General features: G+C 34.1%; 1 protein-coding gene across 2 annotated transcripts in view; it reads left to right on the forward strand.

The window, feature by feature from the left end:
* The window catches only part of NPAT (nuclear protein, ataxia-telangiectasia locus), a 42,554-nt gene that overhangs the window by 4,809 nt on the left and 14,032 nt on the right, over window positions 1–23,713 (forward strand). Inside the window, exons 2-12 of one of the 2 annotated variants that reach the window (XM_008581367.1) lie at window positions 8,731–8,849; window positions 12,987–13,047; window positions 14,230–14,302; window positions 15,859–15,899; window positions 16,467–16,691; window positions 17,628–17,709; window positions 19,169–19,256; window positions 19,797–19,888; window positions 19,972–20,059; window positions 21,767–21,863; window positions 22,509–22,637. In XM_008581367.1, the coding sequence (XP_008579589.1) occupies window positions 8,731–8,849; window positions 12,987–13,047; window positions 14,230–14,302; window positions 15,859–15,899; window positions 16,467–16,691; window positions 17,628–17,709; window positions 19,169–19,256; window positions 19,797–19,888; window positions 19,972–20,059; window positions 21,767–21,863; window positions 22,509–22,637 (1,095 nt within the window). The remainder of the gene's footprint in view (window positions 1–8,730; window positions 8,850–12,986; window positions 13,048–14,229; window positions 14,303–15,858; window positions 15,900–16,466; window positions 16,692–17,627; window positions 17,710–19,168; window positions 19,257–19,796; window positions 19,889–19,971; window positions 20,060–21,766; window positions 21,864–22,508; window positions 22,638–23,713) is intronic. The other variant, XM_008581368.1, reaches the window with a different exon arrangement.

Raw genomic sequence — 23,713 nt, forward strand, 5'->3', positions numbered from 1 at the left:
CCCCTTCAATCTGTTTCGTTACTCATTACTATCTCCACTTTAAAGCAGGCTAAAGACAGTATTAAGAAAATGGGAACTCCAGCATACTGTCTTACCTATTCAAATACCTTTTCAGTAAGATTACACAGAGATATAGTTCTTTCACATGAAAGACAATAAAAAGACTTTTATTTCGTGCTGTACATAAAAAGATATAGTTCTTTTATTTTGAAGTTGTTATTAGGAAAAAAAGGGAGAAAATCATTTGTATTATTGTGATAAGAGGTAATTGGTGCCTGATTTGTATTTTCATTGTAATATTTGAGATTTAGAATAATTTGTACCTAAAATTTCCCCTATTACTTTATTAAGAATTGGTTACAATCAGATACTGGATGATAAATAAGCATTTTATAAGCAAAATAACTTGTTAATCATATATATAATGATCAGTGAACATGATGATACACTACAGTAGTAAGCTATTTACTACATTATATTGGAACTTCAAGCAAAATACTTGATCAAGTCTAATCTAAAATGGGAATGAGATTGCCCAAAGTTGGGCATGTTTTAAGGAGCAGAAGATAGTGCATGTCAGATACTACTATTTTCAGATGCATTGTCACTTAAACACTTGTTATGAAAGCAGTCTAGCCTTTAACAGAATCTTTTCTCAAGTGTGGTATGCAAAGTTTTATGACATGTCATGAATTTTCAGATCTGTGATAATTCCTTTACCAGGGTATGTTAGTACAAACAACCGTATTTTTCTGAAAAAGGTTAACTGTATCACTACATTCTGTCTAGGGCACTGTTTCTCAACCTTTCTTTTTTAATTTAAATTTAAATTTTTTAAATTTTACTTCTCAATATACATTGTAGCTGATTTTCATGCCCTTTACCCATTCCTCTTCACTCCCTGCTCTCCCCCTCCCTCATCATATCTGTTCACTTGACTTCAACCTTTATTTCATTATCACAACTTTAAGGAGACTTAGAAGTTTTTTCCTGATGCCCACACCACATAAAATTTTAATGTCACAAATATACTGTATATGTTTATATATTGTATGTTTGTCTGTGATTTACATATAAAAAGTGGTTCCCCCCTCCCCAGAACCATTTTCCCTCCCTTAGGGTGATATCACTCTGAGAATGCATGCTCTAGGGAAAAGCAAATCTACTTTAAGAAATTAGATTTCATACCACCACCTGTCAAAGTCCCATGAGTGAATACATCTAGGGTGATTAGTACTTTTGAAACTCTTTATAATGGAAAGAAACTGTTTGAGGTCTTCAATTTTAATCTTGAACCATATGATGAAAAAGTTCCAACTGCCCGATTTTCTGGTGATTCTAGTGGTTTGTACATGTTTTTAAATGTCCGTGTTCACAAAATCCTAGTAGCAGCTAACTATATTAAATAATATAACCATCATTAAAATAATTTCTTTCCATCTGGTTATAGTTTTCACAAATTAAAAAAAAAAAGAAGGAAAATAGCAATCTGTCTCTGATCCATGTAATTTCACATCTGTGGTATGATCTTCATTGATAGGAATATTGAAGTAGTAGCATCTGAGATAAAAGGTTTCTGAATGCTTTCTCATGCTTCACAGCATGATGGCTTTGGATTTTGGTTTGTGTATTTGTTTGTTTCTCCTTATAGCATTAGTTAGTAAGAGGTTGGAAAACTTGTTCATCAACTACATTAGAAAATGGTGAGTTGATTCCCAAATCAGTTAAGGCATTGCCTAAAATGGGATAACCATTTCCTTGCCCTTTTCTTTTTAAAACCCTCATAAATAATGACTTTGTAAGCCATCTAATTAGTGTTTTGTGGGCTGAACCCGTGGCTCGCTCGGGAGAGTGCAGTGCTGGGAGCGCCGAGGCTGCAGGTTCGGATCCTACATAGGAAAGGCAGGTGCGCTCACTGCCTGAGCGCGGTGCAGGCGACGCCAAGCCAAGAGTTCCGGTCACAAAATAAATAAATAAATAAAAATAAAATTAGTGTTTTGTGACTTGTAAAGCCTCGTTAAAGATGTAGTTCCGGCTGAAGAGAGTAGAACCTTATAATTTGAAAGTCTGAAGAGACCTTAGATATACTTTCTCTAGTAGCTAACAAATACTTATTGACTATTATACCAGCACTGAGATAAGGGTGCTATAAGGCAAGTATAACTGAATATTTATAGTATTAAGTAATTCCTGTAAGGAGTATAGGTAGTAGGAGTATGATAGAGGATTCAAAAAAAAGGTTCTCTGAGGAAGTGATAGTTGTATTAAACCTAAAGAATGAGTTGAAGTTAGGTAGGCTAAGATAAGATGAGCTGCCCAAGCAAAGGGAATATACAGTGGCCTTGAAGTAAGAGCATATGTCTTTGTAGAGCTAAAAGACCCTTTGGCTGGAAAAGATAGAATGACAAGATGTAAGGCTGAAGAGGAGATTAGGGTGTGAAACAAGTAGAGGTTCATATGACATGTTAAGAATTTAGAGTTATATCTTTTCTTTAAGATATAATTCACATACCACAATAGGTAAAATTTAGTGGTTTTTAGTATATTCACACTGTTGTGCAACAGTCACTCCCAATTTCATCTTCCCCCATCCTCTGGCTAATCTACTTTCTGTATCTATGGATTTATCTTTTCTGGATATTACATATAAATGAAATATAATTTGTGGCCTTTCGTGTCTGACTTCTTTCACTTAGCATAATGTTTTCAAGATTGATCCGTGTCATAGCAGGTATTAGTACTTCATTCATTTTTATGGGTGAATACTTTCCTTTGTATGGATATACTGTATTTTATATGTCCATTCATTGGTGAATATTTGAATTGTCTCTACTTTTTTTGTCTCCCTTTTTTCCCCCCACTTTTTTGACTACTATGAAAACATGCTGCAATGAACATTTATGTACAAGTTTCCTTTGGACATATGATTTCTCTTGGATGTATACCTGGGAGTGGAATTGTTTGGTCATATTCTTTAACTTTTTGAGGACTTGCCAAACGGTTTTCCAAAGTAGTTGCATAATTTTACAGTCCCACCAGCAAGGTATGAGGCTCCCAGTTTTTTCATATCCTTGTCAACATTTATTTACTGTCTGTTTTGGTTCTAGCTATCCTAGTGGGTATGATTTGATTATCTCCTTGTGGTTTTGATTTTATATTTTCCTAATGACTAATAAGTTGAGTATCTTTTTGTGTGCTTATTAGCAATTTGTATATCCTCTTTGATGAAAGGTCTATTCAGATCTTTACCCATTTCTTAATTAGATTATTCATCTTTTTATTATTGTCTTGTAAGAGTTCTTTATTGTAGTGTCATTTCTAGTCCCCTATCAGAGATATGATTTGCAAATATTTTCTCCCATTTTGTCAGTTTTCTTTTCACTTTCTTAGTAGTAGTCTTGGAAGCAGAAACATTTTAAATTTGGATGCTCGGTTTAGTTTTTCTTTGGTTGTGTGCGCTTTAGGTGTCATATCTAAGAAATCATTGCCTAATCTAAGATCACAAAGAATTACCTGTGTTCTCTTCTAAGAATTTTATAGTTTTAGCTCTTACATTTAGGTGTTTGGTCCATTTTGAGTTAATTTTTGGTAATTATTTTGAGTAATTTTTGTTGTATGGTGTGAGGTAAGGGTGCAACTTCATTCCTTAGCATGTGGATATCCAGTTGTTCCAGCACCAGTTGTTGGAAAGACTATTCTTTTTCCCAGTGAATTGTCTTGGCACCCTTTTCAAAAATTGACTGTAAATCTGGATTCTCAATTCTGTTTTATTAATCTGTATGCCTGTCCTTATGCCACTATCACATTGTCTTGATCACCTTAGCTTTGTAGTAAGTTTTCAAATGGATACACATGAGTGCTTCAACTTTTTCCTTGTTTTCAAGATTGCTTTGGCTATTCTAGGTTCTTCATATTTCCTTATGAATTTTAGGATCAGCTGTCAATTTCTGCACAGAAGGCATTTGAGATTTTGAGAGGGGTTATGTTGAATGTGTAGATTAATTTTAGGGGTGTTAACTTTTTAACAGTATTAAACCTTTCATTTCATGAACACAACATGTCTTTCCATTGATTTAGGTCTTTAATTTCTTTAAATGATGCTTTCTATTTTTCAGTATACAAGTCTTCACTTCTTTTGTTAAACTTATTCCTAAGTATTTTATTCCTTTTAATATTATTGTAAATGGAATTGTTTCTTAATTTTTTATTGTTCATAGTGAAACACAGTTGATTTTTGTGTATTCATCTTGTATCCTACAACCTTGTTGAAGTCATTTATCAACACTAATAGTGTTTTGTGGATTCCTTAGGATTTTCTGTATAAGACATCATGTCATCTGCAAATACTTGTATAAGTAGTTTAGCTTTTTCCTTTCCAATCTGGATGCTTTTAATTTCAATTTCTATCTGGATTGCCCTGGCTAGAACTTCCAGTGCAATGTCGAGTAGAAGTGGCAAGAGCAGACATCCTTGTCTGGTCTCTGATCTTATGAAGAAAGCTTTGAGTCTTTAGCCATTGGATATGATGTTAGCTATGAGTTTAAGATATCTTTATCAGATTGAGGAAATTCTCTTCTATTCCTAGTGTTTTATCATGAGTGGGTGTTGGATTTTGTCACATTGTTTTTCTGGTCTATAAAGATAATATGCTTTTTGTCCTTTATTAATATATATTTTACACTGATTTATTTCTGTTTTATTCAACCAACCTTGCATTAACTCTCACTTGGTCATAGTGTATTGTCATTTTTATATGTTGGTGGATAGTGTGTGCTGTATTTTGTTGAGGATTTTTATGTCTATTTTCATAAGGAATATTAGTGTATAGTTTTCTTGTGATGTCTTTGTCTGTTTGTTGTTATCTCTTCTTTCAATGTTTCTTAGAATTCACCAGGGAGATTATTTGATCCTGGGCTTTTCTTTGTGAGAAGTATTTTTGTTACAAATTCAGTCTCTTGTTATAGGTCTATTCATATTTTCTATTTCTTCTTGAGTCATTTCCAGTAATTTGTATATTTCTAGGAATTATCCATTTTACCTAGATATTCTATAAATTGTTGGCATACAACTGTTCATAGTATTCCTTTACAATCATTTATTTCTGTAATGTTAATAGTAATGTCCTCTCTTACATTCCTGATTTTAGTAATTTGAGACTTTTTCTTGGTCCATCTAGCTAAAGATTTGTCCATTTTGTTAATCTTTTCAGAGAACCAACTTTCATTAATTTTTCTCTATTGTTTTTCTTTTCTCTGTTTCATTTAGTTCTACCCTAATACTATTTCCTTCCTTCTGCTTGCTGTAGGGTTAGTTTGCTCTTTGTAGTTTTTTAAGATGGAAGATTAGGTTATTGATTTAAGCTTTTTTCAGCTTTTTAAATACATGTGTTTACAACTATCAGTTTTCCACCATGCACAGCTTTAGCTGCATCTCATATGTTTTGGTATGTTTTTATTTATCTCAAAATATTTTCTAATTTCCCTTTTGAATTTTTTTAATCCTTTTGTTGTTTAGGAGGGTATTGTTTAATTTCTACATATTTGTGAATTTTCTGCATTTCCTAATGTTATTGATTTCTTATTTCATTCTCTGTATGATTTGTCTTTTTAAATTTATTGAGGCCTATTTTATGTTCTAATATATGGTCTGTTCTGGAGAATGTTCCATGCGTACTTGAGAAAAATGTATATTCTGCTGGTGAGTGGAGTGTTCTGTAGGTCTAATTCATTTACAGTGTTGTTCAAATCTTCTGTTTTCTCGTTGATCTTCTGCCTAGTTGTTATATTCTTTATTGAAAGTGAGTATTAAATTCTTCACCTTTTATTATTGAATTGTCTGTTTCTCCTTCTACTTCTGTCAATTTTTGCTTCATGCTTTTTGGGCTCTTTTAGGTGAATGTGTGTGTGTAATTACTATCTTTTTGAAGAAATGACCCTTTTATTATTATCTTTGTCTGTAGTAACAATTTTTCTTTTTTCTTGTGGCCAGCCAGTATGGGGATACAAACCCTTGACCTTGGTGCTATGACACTGCACTCCAACCAACTGAGCTAGCTGGCCAGCCCTAACAATAATTTTCTTAATATCTTCTTTGTCGGATAGTAATATAACTTCTCCAGGTCTCATTTGGTTACTCTCTGGGTGGTATGTCTTATCCATACTTTAATTTTCAACGTATTTGTGTCTTTGAATCCAGTGTTTCTTGTCCAGAGCATATAGTTGGATCATGTTTTTTTGGGTTTTTTTTCCATTCTGTCAGTCTCTACTTTTTGATTAGAATGTTTAATTCATTAAATTTTAATTACTGATAAGGGATGTCTTATGTCTGCCATTTAGCTATTTGTTGCCTATGTGTCTAATGTCTGTTATTCTATTTCTTTATTATTGCCTGTTGTATGTTAAAAAAATTTTTTTACTTTACTATTTTAATTCCATTGTTGTTTTCTTTATATTTTTTATTTTTGTGTTATTTTCTCAGTGATTGTCCTGAAGGTTACTATTAACTTCCTAAATTAAAACAATCCTATTTAGATTAATGCCAACTTTATTTTAATGATATATAAAAATGTGTTACTGTATAGCTTCATTTTCTTCCCCCCTTTTAAGATTAAAGTTATATAAATTACATCTTCATACATTAAACACTGATCAAGCCAGATTTATAATTATTGTTATATGCTGTTGTCTATTTATTTTTATTTTTTTTATTTTTTTAAAGATGACCGGTAAGGGGATCTTAACCCTTGACTTGGTGTTGTCAGCACCACACTCACCCAGTGAGCTAACCGGCCATCCCTATATGGGATCCGAACCCGTGGCCCTGGTGCTATCAGCACCGCACTCTCCTGAGTGAGCCACGGGCCGGCCCTGCAGTTGTCTATTTAAGCAGAGATGAAAAAAGTTAAATACAAAAATTTATTTATACTGTTTTATATTTACCTGTGTAGTTACCTTCACTAGTGCTCTTTGGGTTGGGGGGGGGGGTTTAATGTGAATTCAGGTTACACTCCAGTGTCATAGGATTCCCCCTTTAGTATTTTTTACAGGGCAACCTGCTAGCAGCAGATTCTTTCAGTTTTTGTTTATCTGGGAATATATTAATTTCTTCATTTTCAATGGAGATTCTTGCTGGATATAAAATTTTTGGTTGACTTTTTTTCAATCAGGTTTTTGAACATCATCTCACAGCCCCTAGCCTCCACAGTGTTTCTTGAGAAATCAGCTATCAGTCTTATTGATGATCTCTTACGTGATGAGTCACTTTTCTTGCTGCTCTCAAGATTCTCTCTTTGTCTTTGGTTTTTTTTAGTTTGATTATGATGTGTCTAAGTATGGATCTCTTTGAGTTTATCGTTCGTTGAGTTTCCTTACTATGTAGATTAATGTTTTTCCTCAAGTTTTGGAAGTTTTTGGACATTATTTCTTCAAGTATTTTTTTCTGCCCATTTCTGTTGCTTCTCTGATTCTGGAAGTCCCATTGTGCTTACATTGATACACTTGATGGTGTTCCACAGGTCTCTGAGACTCTGTTCACTTTTCATCATTCTATTTTGATTCCTTTCCTCAGATTGAATAATTGCAATTGACTTAGTTTTAAGTTTGCCGATTCTTCTTTCTCCTAAAATCTGCTGTTGAGGCCACTAGTGAATTTTGCATTCCAGTTATTATAATATTTAACCCCATAATTTCTATTTTGTTCTTTCTTATAATATCTATTTCTTTATCAGTATTTTCTATTTGGAGAGATATTGTTCTCATAATTTTTTAGGCATGGTTTCCTTTAGTTCTCTGAACTTATAGCTCGTTTAAAGTCTTAAGTTCAATGTCTGGGCTTTCTTGGGGACTGTTTATATTAACTGCTTTTGATTTTTTTTTCCCCTGTATATAAGTTATATTTTATTGTTTCTCTGCATGTCTCATAATATTTTGTGGAAAATTGGACATTTTAAATAATATAATGTGACAACTCTTATAATCAGATTCTCCTCCTTCCCCCATGGTGATTGTTGATATTTTAACTATTACTGTTCCTTTAATGAGTTTGCTGAACTAATTCTATAGAGTCCATATTCTTTGAAGAGTTCATATTCTGTGATTATTGGACATTGATTTCCTTGAATACTGAAAGCAAATAAGTCTCCTGTTGTTTGCCTACGGGGCCTGTGTGTGGACTGAGGCATTCTTTAAAATTGATAATACTTTGATGCCCAAAGGCCAACAAAATGAAAGAAGTTAAAGTTAAAATGAAAGGAGTTTCTTTATGACCTTTAATGTAGAGTAGGTATTCCCTTTTTTTCCCATAAATCATTAGGCAGATAAGTATCAAATAAATAGCAGCATTGTGAGAATGTAGTTTTTTGATAATCCAGTAAGTGAATTTATGCCATTTTCTGACCTAGTCAATATCAAGGTTATGAAGTAGAGGAGTATTATTATTATTACTTCTTTATTGATTTTCCTATAAGCATTTACTGTGAATAATTGCACCTTGTCAAACACCTTATTTTGCTAGTTTTGTTAGAATTATTTCCTGTGAAGGGGCCACCTATTCTATGAATTATACTTTATATTACTGCACAACCTGGTGTTTCTGGGCAAGGCTGCAGAATACTACTACATTCTACCTGAGGCTCTAATTGTGATAATGGTACTTGCTCTAACATTTTCAATAGCAGTTTTAGCAAAAGTGCAGAACTTACTGAAAGTATCTAAACTTTTATTTTTTATTTAGGTTATTTACAACAAGAAAATCTCACTTCTACCTGCCAGACTTTTATTTTGGAAAGTTCAAATTTAAAAGAATATGCAGAATATTGTACAGGTGAAGGCTTTATCCCAGCCTGCTTACTGGTGAGTTATTTGTTCCTTAAGGGAAATATTTCATCATCAGCCAACACAAGAGACTATAAACATAGTTTTAAAATCAGCTCATCAGCGAAGTCAAAATTGGCAGAAATTTTTAATGGCTTGTATTCATGCATGACTGATAAGACCCAAAGAAGGCCAGCTGTTCTTTTTACACATTTATGCCAAAGTTGTTCAGTGAATTACAACTTTGCCTCTGAGATTCGGTTTTAAAATTACACCCTCATTTCTGATTAGTTTCACTGCTGCTTGTCTCAGAGCTTATTTTTTACTGCCTGGACTACAGTCTGGCTGCTTACTTCCAAAAAATATAAAACAGGTATTTTGGTATCTTGTCACTCTTTTTGTAAATATCACTAGATCAACAGAGCATCATTTAGTACATAATGAATACCTTCTAGAACTATGTTGTTTTACATGGTGTTTCATTTTATTTTAAACATAGCTCCTTAGAAACATTTCAGCTATCACAATCAACATGATTGTCTGTGTAGGATACCTAAAATAATCTATAAAATTAGAGTTTAGCAAGATCACAGAATATAAAACATACAAAAATACATTGTATTTCTATATATGTGCAGTGAACAATTAGAATTTGATTTTTTTAAATACCCATTTATAGTAGCAACAAACAAAATGCTTAGGTAATCTAAAAAAAAAAGTGTGGAATCTGTGTGCTGAAATCTACATGAAAGAAATCTAAGGCTTGAATAAAAGAATGATACTGTGTTCATGGATTAGGGGACACAATATTGATAAGAGGTCAGTTCTCCCCAATTTGATGTATAGATTTATCACAGTCAGAATCCCAGCATCTTTGCAGATAGCAGCAAGCTGAATTCTAAATGTTACAAGGAAAGGGAACTAGAACAGCCGAAACAATTCTGAAAAAGAAGTTAGAGGATTTACATTACCCAATTTCAACACTTACTAAAAAGATAAAATAACCAAGATCAATGAGCATTGGTGATAAGCTAGGCGCATAGATCAGTGAGTGGAACAGTACAGAAAGTCCAGACATAGATACACACAACTGATTTTTGACAAAGGTATAAAGTCAATTTGATGGAGAAAGGATAGTCTTAACAAATGCTGCTGGAAAAAGTCAACATCCATTTGCAGAAAAAGAACCTCTCTACATACCTCATGCCCTGTGCAAAAATTAACCAAAATATAAAATATAGGACCATAAGACTTCTAGAAGAAAATTTGCGTGACCTTGGGTTTGGCAGTGAGTTTTATATGTGACACCAAGAATATGGACGACAAAAGAAGAAATTAAATTCAACTTTATAAAAATTAAAAACTTGTGCTCTACAAGAGACACTGTTACAAGAATGACGAGACACTGTTACAAGAATGACAAGCCACAGGCTGGGTGAAAATATTTGCAATTCACATTCTGATAAAGGCTTATACCCAGAATATATAAGGAACTCTAAAAATTCAACAACAAATCAACCAAATTTTTAAAAAAATACTTCACCAAAGAAAATATATAGATGGCAAAAAGCATATGAAAAGATGCTTTACACCATTAGTCGTTAGGAAAATGCAAATTAACACACCAGTGAGATATCTATATTTACCTATTAGAATGGCTAAAATAAGAAAACAAAAACTGACAAGTCCTTGGCAAGGATGCAGAGCAGCAGGAACTCTAGTTCATTGCTGATGCAAATGCAAAATTGTACAACTGCTTTGAAAAACAGTTTGGCAGTTGCTTATAAAGTTAAACATGTACTCCTTATGTTACCCACCACTCATACTCCCATATATTTACCCACTTTGATTGGAAAACTTATGTTCACACAAAAACCTGCATACTGATGTTTGCTCATAGTGGTCAGAACTGAAAACCACCAAGATGTCTTTCAGCAAGTGAGTGAATAGACAAACTGGTATATTCATGCAATGTAATACTGTTCAACAATAAAAAGCAACACGCTATTGATTCACACAACGTGGATGAATCTTAAATAAATCCTTCTATTCTAAGTTAACAATTCTTTGCAATAAGTAAATAAATGGTAGATAGTGGGAGCCAGGTTTCACACTGAGAAAAAAGAAATAAGCATAATAAGGAAACCTATGGTGTTGGATTATAGTCTGATTTATCAATATGAAGTTATGGTTATTTAAATATATATACAGATAGATACCAAAATGTAGTTATGTTTATATAATTGTATTTGTACGTATGTGTGTAGCTGTCTTTTGAGAGGGTCTAGAAGCAGTGATACCCAATTGTAGAGCTAGAGCTAGAGCTGGGGTCTGGTGCTCACAGACCCCTCAAGCCTGTTCACAAACCTTTCCGTGAGCTAGATAACTGGCAAAAAGGTCCTTGGAGCCTTGGTTGAAGAAGGAATAGTCTTTATTCACCACACACACGTTTGAGAGCTAAGCAGTCCACAGAGAAACTCAGAAACTCAACTACTACCAGCAAAGTCCAAAGAAAAACTGAAACTGAGCAGCTGCCAGCAGAGTAAACATGCTCTATTTTTAGAGGGGAGCTCTGCCAGCCAGCTGTGCTTCACAAACTGAAGAAGGGCACAAAAGCAATTAACTAGAAAGATACATTGGCGCACATGCGCACTAACTCCACCCACACAACTTGTTTACAAAGAAATGTGCTGCTTGACCCCCGAGCCAGACCTAAGCCGAGGGAGCCTGACTAAATTATACTATTTTCCATACACCAATGTAGCTGTAAGCACACTTAGCATCCAGATCTTGGTTTCTAAATACTATTCTCCGATAAAAAGAACCAGGGCTCTTTGGAGAAATGGATGATTATAGGGCTGCAGCAGGGAAAATATGAGGGTACTTCAAAAAGTTCATGGAAAGGTTTGTATTATCTTTTAATTCTATTTTTCCTCAAATTTTTTGAAGTACTCTTGTATGTGATGAGGTTGAAACATCTTTTAGCAAATAAGGAAGTTCTAAAAAGAAAAAGGATAAAAGGGGATTTAAAAAAGACATGGGAGCCTACTTAAAGAAGCTCCCAATGGCTAAACCTGGAACAGTTTAGACAACAAAATATTATTACTTTATAAGCCAAAGAATAAAATAAATATACATACTTAAATAATACATGGGCGAGAAAGGAAATATATTTTTTACAGAAGAATTCCAACTGATAAATGTAGATACCCTGCAGTAAGATGTAGAGCTTAATTCCCTTCCCCTTGTGTAGAAGTATGCGGGCTTGACTTCATGACTTGCTTCTAACCAATAACATATGAAAATCTGTCAGCCCTGCCCCAACCAATGTCCGCATCCAGCCCGGCAACAACCAGGCCACAGCCAGAATCCCCACAGGCTCCCAAGCCGGAGTTGGGGGAGCCCATGGGCCTCATCTGTGCGCCTCTGCCCTCCACAATCAGGCCAGCCCCACCCCACCCCCACCTCCACCTCCATTTCTCCACCTTTTTCTCCCCTCCCCTTCCCACTACTCCACAGCAGCATCTTTGAACGTAAAATAATAAATTTTTAAAAATAAAAATAAATAAATAATAATTGGAAAAAAAGAAAAGAAAAAGAAACTATAACTGTCAAGTGGAGAATCCTGGTGGACACCACCATAACCAAGTGATCGATCTTAATATCACCAGTGGTAAAATCTGCCCATAATTGTAGTAATGGGAATAGGGGAAAAAATAGGTAGGTGGTTGAGATGATAAGTGAGAGGAGGAGCAAACTGATCTCTGGGAAGTATATCTGTTAGACACACAGCTTTTTTACTTTGTCTTTTGGCAGGTTCATATGGCTTTCCATAGGCCATATATCCAAGGATAGCCAAGGCAGATTAGGATTGGATTCTTACTGTTTTTAAACAATTGTCTGACTAGACCTCTTTTCTGTCCACTATTTTAGCTAAAGAAACATGTAGTCACAATGTTTATTCAAATAGGCAAGATTCTTTACCTTTACAGGATTTGATGCAACCCCTAATTTGAGTGACTATTTTCATTTTTGATGACCTACTTCTCCCTTTTGTTATCAGCTACTCTGCAGTCCAGAGCTTTTATTATCTTTTGAATGGTGGAATGTTTCCTGGTGGGAAATTATTGGTGGTAGTATATGATTTTTGGTAATGCTTGATCTTTTACTTTACAGTCCTTATTTGGAAAAAACTTGACAACAATTTTAAATGAATATGTAGCTATGAAAGCAAAAGGTAAGAATTTGGGTTCAGGGCTGTTTTGTTTTGTTTTGTTTTGTTTTGTTTGCCCTTGATAGTTTTATATGGAATTTATGTACTTGTTTTAATTAGAAATTTTTTTTTTTTTAAGATGACCGGTAAGGGGATCTTAACCCTTGACTTGGTGTCGTCAGCACCACACTCTCCCAAGTGAGCCAACTAGCCATCCCTACATGGGATCTGAACCCGTGGCCTTGGTGTTATCAGTACCACACTTTCCCAAGTGAGCCACAGGCTGGCCCTAATTAGAAATAATTTTTAAGGGATATTTTTGTCTCGTAAAAGCCTTGAGAAAATTTGTCTTAATTATGATGAGATAAATTTTACTGGGAAACACCTAATTAATTAGTGTGCCTATTGAGTGATACATAAATTGTGAAAACCTTAATGTTAGCAAATATAATCAAAAAATCATCTTTCAAAAAAACAAAACTCTTAACTCTGGGTTGTCTACTCTGAACAGGTATCGTATGTGTCTTAACATTTCAAACTGACATTTTAATTTTAACTTCTGTGTAGTCTAACACAGGAGCCAATCAAAATCTTGGCTTGTAATTACCAGAATATAAAATAGATGTTTTAGGAGGAAAGTTCAGTTGTTTTATTCTCTAATATTACTTTCATAGCTTATAATATTCACAAAATAGTGTTAAATAATTAGCATAAAATGATAGCCAGAGAAAAAGAAACAAGCTTAACATTTATTGAATACTGTCTACTCACAAGTGTAGACTCATTTTTAAATATGAGGAAATTGAGGATTAAATTTGCAAACTCACAAGGACTTTGGATAACTTTTATGATTATTCTAAAGCAAATTATTTTAATTCACTTTCAAATGTCACATGATATCAGAACAAAGATGAAAAAGAGTTTGTCCTTTTTGTAATACAAAGATGATATAAAATTATTGGCCTAAAAAAGCTTCAGGAATTTTACAGATATCCATTTCCCCTCATATTGTACCTGATACCCAATGACTTGGGAAAAGAAAGCAGCCTTATTATAGCTTTGTAGGCCATTTTGCAAAATAGGCTAATTCCTTAATTCCCAACATAATATCAACAACTGAGAGACAAGTTTTTCCTGTGATTTTCAATTGAATGATGAATTCTTCTCCAATTGGGTTTATTAAGAACTTTTCTTCCTATGATTTAGAAACATCAAATGATGTCCCAGCAATAATGTCATCTCTGTGGAAGAAGTTAGACCATACACTTTCTCAAATCAGGTAATAAGCTTTAGAATGTGCATAATGATTTTGGAATGCAAACACACTTTGGGTTTAAATCTTATTAAGACCTACACAGTGCATTTATATAACATTTATCTAATTTTGAAATTATTCTAGAGATTATTGGTATTTCTTGTCTTTGACAGGAATAATTTGAAATCCATACTTTTAATAAAATGTTTACAAATGAGGAAATTAAGATACATCGAATTTAATCACATTCCCAAGTTCCTATAGCAATGTAGAGGCAGATATCAGGCTAGAATACAAAATTCCTAATCCCAGCCCAGTTTGAATTCCCTCAGACAACTGCCTCTTCATTACATATGCAGAGAACTGATGTGTTGAATCCATTCCCCTTAGTTCTTTCCTTATAAACAAACAAGCTTTAAGAATAATGCCACTTCTGGATTCTTCTTTTAGAATTTTCCTATACTACCAATATCTACCTTCTACCTAGTTCACACCTTGGAATGTCACTTTCAGCATCCTTGGAAGGATGCCAGCCCTACTGATATCAGTTTTATAACATATCTTATTTGAGTGTAGAATTTGTTATGAAAACTGTAGTCTTTTTCCAGAGCTACAAGTGAATACCCCACATAACTTCAGTATAGGCCTCATTTTCTTCCTCTACTCAAACTGCTAAAATAGCTCCAAATGTGTTCTACCTAACTCTGGACCACATCTTATTTGGTAGTCTTATCTTTATATTTCCCTTTTCTGATTATCTTTTCTGCCCTTTCAAATAATCTTCAAAAACATTCACAATTAGTGAATACTGATAAATTCTGTTATTTAGATATTTTACTGATAAGGTATTGCATGAAAAGAAAGGATTCTTCAAGTTTTTTCCAAGGTTGGTTTGTGTGTTATTAAAAGTGCTTCGTTCAATTCAGTAAGTTTTGTGGCTCTTGTTGGAGACTTACTTGACACATTTCCTAGGATGATGGCACAGTATAAGTGACTGTTTACCAAGTACATGGGTGGGTAACTTCAATTCAGAGTAGAAGAATTAGCTAGTACTGTGAGTTTTCCTATATGTTTACTTTGCTCCTTCTTTAGAGGTTGGATAAATAATTTTGTAGTCATAATTTGATAAAAGCAGGATGTCCTTAGACATCAACTTTGGGATTTTGAAGTATTTATGTATGGAGTCATATGTGAAATCAGAATTTCTCTGTGGGAAGGTATCTATAATTATGAAAGATATCTGAAAATGTTATACTTGGTACGTAGATAACTTAAATATATAGAGTTCCTAAAGACAAGTCAGGTTATATTCTTAATGTAATATCAAGGCACTCCAATGCATATTACATTGGATAGGAGGTTTATTATTAAAATTATGTGTGAGTGTGTTTACATGCCACTAGCTTTCTCCTAAAGCAAGTCAGGGTTGTTTACCTAAAAACTGTGTTTGTCCTTTTTGTCTGAGAGAAATCTGTTGTCTTTGAACTCATAATTTACTTCAGGTCTGACTGTAACTAAATCAGAGTATATCTCAGCAACAAAAACTTTTTAATGGTTAACTACTTTGTTTTATTTGTTAGGAGCATGCAAAGTTCCCCAGGGTTTGCTGCCAGTCAGAAAGGTTGGTATTTAACTTTAAACTATAAACAGTGTTCAGAATTACTTCAAACTGTAGCTGTCTGATGAACATTTTAGTTGACCATATATGTGTGCACTGGGTATATATTTTGTTTAAACTACTGGCTAAGTACAACTTTTATCATTTTAGAAAATAATATTTTCATTTATCATAAACATATATTTTTTAATACTTCCTACATTTCCCATTCACTCTTATATAGTAGCATCTTCTAATTCTCATTCAGTAAGTTCAAGTTTCTTAATTTGTGGAGGAGTTGTCAGTATGAAATATAGCAGACAGATGTACTCTTAGATTTATAAAGTTTGAGTATATTCACTTTATTTTGTTTCTCATGAAATTATTACATAATTTCAGTTGATACTTTTAAGGGCCGTTTTCTCTAGTAACGAACTATAGAAATGATCCCTGAAAGTATAGTCTTTAAGGGCCGTTTTCCATCTGTAGATCTGATGTTAAAATATTATGGGTCCTGCATCATAATGACTTGTTAAAATTACCGAACTATGCTGATATTAGTTAATTTTTTTAAATGCTTATGTGTTTCAGCCCGAACAAGAAGTGGTATTGCAGAAATCAAACGGCAGAGAAGGCTTGCATCTCAACAAGCTCCTGTCAGTTCACAGTTGCTGACTTTACCTTATCTTTCAGGACAATTTACCACTTCTCCTTTGACAGCTACACAAGTTATTCGACCACCTGGCCAAGTTTCAGCTCCACTGAGGTCAGATTTTGTAGTGGTCAACCATTCACAGTCACAAGGTACAGTAACCAGTAAGTTTAAATTTTGTTCTCTAAATTCTGTTGTTAATCAAATTGTATAAATGGATATGATATACTAATGTCTTTATACTCATAGTACAAAATTATGACCCCAAAAAGAGATGAGAGGCTAGAAGTGAAACAGACTTTTAAGTAGATTTGCCTTAAAATAAGTATATAAAATCTATGAGTCATTTTAATCTGGGACTTTTCCTGTTTCTGTACTATCTGAAGTCCAACCTTGAACTCTCTTCTAATTCTGTTTTTGGTATTAATGGAAAAGACCCTGTTGTATTTCATTTTAAATAATATATACATTATATTTAACCACTTACTTACTTTGTTCATGCCAGTCTGTCCTCATGGAATGAGGAATGTCTTTCCAGTTTACCTCCATCTCTACATGTTGGAAATGCTTCATATTCTTGGCTGAATTTCAGAGCTACAAATAAACTTAGAGATCATGTGGTACATCTTGCTTTTGTATACTTGAAACTATTGAAAATATATGATAGTAAGTAAGGGGCAAGAAGCTAGTTAATAATGGAGTTGGGATTAGAATTCAGGTGTCAGCTATCTTAGTTCCTAATCTTTCTTTATTATGCAGCTAAAGTTTATTACCATCCATTAAGATCCTCCTCATTTCTGTCTTTTCCCCAAATCCGTTTCTACACCCAGAACACTTAGTTTATACTACTTATACTTTTGCCATTCTGCCATGTTATTTTTTATTGAGACTATATTGTACTTTGTATTTTATTGTAAAACCTTAAGGCATAGGGACTATATTTTATTAATCTTAATATCTTCTGTAATGCCTTGCACATAGTAGGCACTCAGTAAATGTTAACTGAATTTAACATAAAATAATAATCAGTATTTAATGCTTCTTATCCCATTACAAGTTTAGAAAACTATTATTTCCTGTTTTGTTTTCTTGAAATACAGCTGGAGAGGCTATAAATATCATTCCTCGTCCTCAGGAAAGGAAAACTCATGCCAGTTTAATGTCTCCTGGTAGACGCAAAAGGTAAATGCTTTTTAAAAGGGACAAGTTGCCAATAACCATTTTAAAAACAACACCACCAGGATGCTTACACTATGAATAAATTAGCAAGGCTAGATTAAGTTCTTGGGACTATCTACTGTTATATCCATTTCAAAACACATCTTTGCCCACATTCTAACCCCCCTGAAATTGGACTGCATCCTTCAACTGATGGCATATCACTGTTCGTTAGAAACTATAATGTTTCTTCTGAAGTGCTATATAAAATAATGGCAATCTTACAATTTATGTTATCTTAGAATTTTTGTTTGTTTTTTTCTTTTTTATCTTTCTGTTTTATTTATTTATTTATTTATTTGTTTGTTTGTTTATTTTGTCTTTTTTTTTTTCGTGTCCGGCAACGGATCGCAACCCTCAGTGTCGCGCCCATACTGGACCGGGACCGGCAACGGGATCGCAACACTCGGTGTCGCACCTGCACCTCGCTCAGCCAGTGAGCGGGAACCGGTCTGTATGTGGGATCCGAACCCTCGGCAGGAGCGCCGCCACGCTCCCAAGCGGCGCACTGTAGCAGTGCGCCACCGGGCCAGCCCTGTTTTATTTATTTTTACAGATTTTTTAAAAAATAAGTGTTTTTTAAATGAATATAAATAATACCAGTATGTTTTATGATCCACAAACACACATTTACAGTCCTAAATCAAGTGACGGAATCTTTTCAGGGACAGTCTTTGAGAAAAGTTATTTCTGTCCTACTTAGCCTGTGTGTCTTTGTTTGAAGGATATTTCAGAAAAGGAAGATAATAGTTTAAATTTTTTTTTCTGTTTTCTCAGCCATCAAGCCATGATTTTTGTTGGAGTTTTTCTGTTGTCTCTCATTCAAGGTTGACCTCAGCCTCCTTTTTTTGTAGGCCTTCTTACTTACTCACATAAAATAGTAAAACAGGGGCCGTCCCCTTGGCTCACTCGGGAGAGTACGGAGCTAGCGCAGAGGCCACTGGTTTGGATCCTATATAGGGATGGCCTGTGCGCTCACTGGCTGAGCATGGTGTGGATCACACCATGCCAAGGGTTGCGATCCCCTTATCGGTCAAAAAAAAAAACCAGTATAACAGCAATAACAATATCTAACACTTACAGGAACCTTGACTTTTTTTTTGTCAAGTCTTTACGTATACTTTATTTTATTTTATTCTTCCACAATAATGCAGTTGGTCTTATCCCATTATAATATGGGTGAAAGGGTCACAGACTACCTTGCTTCCAGCCACGTAGCTAGTAAGTGGTAAAGCTAGATCTCAGACTCATTTCTTCTGAATGCAAGTCTGGTAATGCTTTTTCTACTCTACTGCCCTTTGTTCATACACACATCAATATTTATTCTGCCGTGATGATCTTAAAATGTATGTCTCTTTATTTGGTTATCACCAAATCTGTTAGACATAGTAGTTAAAAGACAAACTTTTAAATTGTATTTCAGTGAATCTCAAAGGAAGAATATGACTTTTTCTGGTCCTCATTCAACAATACGGAATTTCCAGGATCCAAATGCATATGCAGTAGAAAAAGTAAGTGGCCTTCCCAAACTTTGCCACTCAAGGTATTCCTTAGTTTTAAAAATCTGGTATATACGTGTGTGTGTGTGTGTGTGTGTGTGTGTGTGTGTGTGTGTGTGTGTGTATAAAAATGTAGTATTTCTGTAAGACTGTGCATTGGAATTGCCTTGGGATAGAGAATAGATATCATGGGCAAATGCAACAAATAAGAAATGGTGGTATGTTTAGGAAACTTTACTAAATACTTTGTTTTTGCTGAGTCATGCAGTATAATAGGGCTTTACTGGGGTCAGATTATTAAAAATCTTATATGATAAATTAGAGTGTTGAACTGTATTATATATACAGTGAAGAAAAAGTTGGTGAAAGATCTGTGAAAACACTAAATTTTTAAGTGCTGTATTCAGGTGTTAATATGGAGAGAGCCACCACAACTTCTGTGTTTCCACTTAGGTTTATTAAAACTGTATAGCTTCCATTGATTGGTTCTTTTTAAATAAATAACATAATACTCTTTCCTATCCTTTTGTTAATACTGACTTTCTTTTCCAGCAAATGGTTATTGAAAATGCACGAGAAAAAATATTAAGCAACAAATCTCTCCAAGAAAAACTAGCAGAAAACATTAATAAGTTTTTGACTAGGTGAGCTATATATGTTTAAAATGCCTAATTTTTTTTTGCTCAATTGCATAACTGTGCTAAAGATTTTCCTTTCTGTATTACAGTGATAACAGTATTACTCAAGTACCTAAGCAAACAGATAGCAACCCTACTGAACAAGAGACCTCAATTGATGAACTCCTGGGACTTCCGGTATGGGTAGATGTGTGTGTGTGTGTAGTACACATACTCATAGTTAATACTGATGGTATTTTGGTTTCATTTCAAAATTGCTGTCAACAGATTAGATGTATAAAACGATTTAAAATAATAATTCCAGATAAAGCTTTCCTTCATTACCCAAATGTAATCTGTTCCTGAAACTATATTGGATAGAGACTTTTGAAATAATCATAAAACAATCAGTGGTGGATTTCCAAGTATTTAATACTAAAAGATTCATTAGTGGATACATTTGTGTGTAGTAAGCAATGATACTTTCCAGTGTTTATATAAATCGCAGTTCTACACTGCTACAAACTGTGTAATAATTTAAAGAAACAGTGAAATAATATGTTAAAGAAAGTGAAGATGCAACCATCTGCTCTTGCTTCTTCCTAATATTGTATATTTCTGGAAAATTAAAGATTTTTTTTTTTTTTGGTGGCTGGCCAGTATAAGGATTAAAACGTAGACCTTGGTGTCATCAGCACCACATTCTAATCAACTGTTAAATAACAGTTTTTAAAACAATATAGGGAATTTTTTTAAAGCATAAACCAGAAAAATGATTTTTACCAGACACAAACCAGAAAAACAATGTTTGGAAGTTGAAATGGACAAGTGTTACCTGACTTAGTAGACCCAGTAGAGGTAAGCCAGGCAAAGCTCAGAAAAAAGCAAATTCACAGAATGAAAATCCCAAAAGGCTCAAGAAGTAGCACCAGTACCTCTGAAAATAAATAGAAAGGTGGGCTACAAACGGGATGATAATGTGCAAATTTTAGGAGGTAGTTAAACTCTGTATCTTCTCCCCATTCTACATTCTTCCCGAAAAACACTTTCCCAGCAACAAGTCTGAGTCACTCAAAAGAAAAGAACTAAAAATACAGATGGTTCTGCAAGGTTATTCTACAGCTTATATTGTTGTTGACAAACTCACCCCCCAAAATTGGCACAGAGCTTGCAAGTAGCTTTTGGCATGCTACTTTTAAATATGAGCAGATAAGCAAGGATTGTCCAACATATGAAGAGAGCATTTAATGTGAAGAGACCGAAGCAGAAGGCTAAATGAGGGGAGATAGATTTATACTGAAGGACCTACAAAGCAATCTACAGTAAACTGTGTAGAAAGCAGATTGCAGGGCCGGCCCGGTGGCGCACTGCTGTAGTGCGCCACTTGGGAAGTGCGGCGGTGCTCCCTCCGAGGGTTCGGATCCCACATACAGACCGGTTCCCGCTCACTGGCTGAGCGAGGCGCGGGAGCAACGCCGAGGGTTGCGATCCCGTTGCCGGTCCTAGTCCGGTACGGGGGCAACACTGAGGGTTGCAATCCGTTGCCGGACATGGAAAAAGACAAAAAGGAAAAAAAAAAAAAAAAAGAAAGCAGATTGCAGAATATTACAGTATGATTTTATTTCTGTTTATATACATATAGATCCTATATCTATTTTAATGTTTAGGAATATATTCACCAAAGTGATTAACTCTAGGAAGTAGAATTAAGGAACATTCACCTATTTTCTAGTCTTGTTTTAAATGAACATATTGTTACACTTAAAATCAGAGGAAGTTTCCTTGAAGAGGAATGCTTCCATATAAAAAGTCAAAACTATCAAATGTCTGCTAATTATTTTGCTGGTATTAAACCATATTAATTCAATTAGGATCATGCCTTCAACTCACTCTTTTATTTTGCAGAGTGAAATCCACATGTCTGAAGAAGCTATACAGTATATATTGGAACAGACAGAATCAGACCCAGCATTTCAGGCACTCTTTGATCTCTTTGACTATGGTAAGTAGATCATTTCCTTCAAGGCGGTTAGAAGAAGAGTTTATCCAGTTTCTTTGGTAACTTAAGCAGAGTGAAACAACATTCCCCAGAGTATCTGAAAAAGTTCCTATTTTCATTAAAGCAAAATTATATGGATAAATGAAAGGGGGTTTTGTTTTGTTTTCACTTAAGCCTCAGCTATAAACATGGGGGACAGTTTTGTTTGTTTTTGTGGGCATTTTTGCTGGTCAACAGGGAATGTGTTAAGGTTTACTGCTATACAGACATTATACTGAACACAATTGAATAGTATAAAAGGAATACAAAAAAAACTGGCCATTGACCTCAATTTTATGATCTAGTATAGTAGTTCTCAAAGTGTAGTCCCCTAAACCAGCAATATTGACATTATCTGAGAGCTCGTTGAAAATGCAGTTTTGTTGGGCCTTTCAGGAGATTCTGATAAAGGCTTAAGTCCAAGAACCACTAGTTTGGTGGAAAGATGTTTGTGCTTCAAAATGATATACGAAGCAGCATGTTAAAAACATCCCAAAAACCATAATTAGAACCAAATTTTAACATTTGCTTGACCACTCTCAAGCTGTGTTAATTGATGCTTATTTTTATTTTGTTCATTTAACTATTTCCTTGTTCCCCTTTTAACAGGTAAAACAAAGAATAATAAAAATACATCACAAGGCATTTCCAGTCAGCATATGGAAACCAATTCCAATATAGTTTTAGCAGATGAAACTAATCTAACAGTTAAAAGTCCTTTTAAAACAGAAGAATCTGGTAAGAATTTGATTTTGTTAATATCAATCCAAATTTTAATATTACTCTCAAAATTCAAAGACAGAAAATATTGTTTAATTTTGGAAGTTGTTCAAATTACCATATAGGTCATTTTTTTATTTCTAATTTTCTCCCCATTAAAAATAATTACTCCTAAATCTTTATTACTTTGATTAAAAGGTGAATTTTTAGTGCTCATTTCTTTATAATACAGTAGATTCTTGACATGCATAATTTAGTATTAATAATGTTGATCAGTTGAACAAAAGTCTGTAACATTTAACATAATTTTATTAAGGCACAAATTCAAATCCCTAATTTGTCAGGTTTGTTTGTGGTATCAATTATTCATCCTGGTAAGTGAGTTTAGCTGACTGCTCAGCATCTGTATTTAATTTGTCTAGGCAGAAAGAGGTGCCTTTGTTCCTATGCTGTTACAGTTTTTACCATGCTTTATTATGACTTTCTGTTCTGTATCTGCTTCCCTGACTAATCTGTCTAAATTATATACTATAATAGTCTTGAGTTTGAGGATTTATGAGGTTTTTGTTCATATTTCTATGTCTACTAAGTTGGTTCTTTACAGTTCTGCCCTTCATGGAGTACCAGTATGGTACATAACTAACCCACAGTAACTACTTATTGAATGAGGGAAGTCTATGAATAAGTTCATCTTAGATTTTCTTAAATATTTGCAGATTTTTTTAAAACTTAGTCTTATTTTAAAATATAACACATGTGCACAGAAGTGCACAATAAAAATATATACAGCTCATTGAATTACCAAATCCAATCAATTAAATAAAGCAGATACCTATGTAACCATCTCCCAAGTAGTAAAAAACAAAAATGAAACATCACCAGCACCACAAAAATTTCTCTTTGTACCCCTTCCCAATCACTACTCCCTCCATCCCTATTCCTCAAAGATAACCATTATCCTGGCTTCTCACACTTCGTGCTAAACTTTTTCTTTTCATAACTGCCTCTATCCATTCTATTTACATGTTATGCCAAAATAATCTTTTCTGCTCACCTGTTTTTAGGTATATCAACCCCCGCATCCCCTAAGTAAC

The sequence above is a fragment of the Galeopterus variegatus genome, unplaced genomic scaffold (assembly GCF_000696425.1).
Source record: "Galeopterus variegatus unplaced genomic scaffold, G_variegatus-3.0.2 Scaffold2336, whole genome shotgun sequence".
Taxonomy (NCBI): domain Eukaryota; kingdom Metazoa; phylum Chordata; class Mammalia; order Dermoptera; family Cynocephalidae; genus Galeopterus; species Galeopterus variegatus.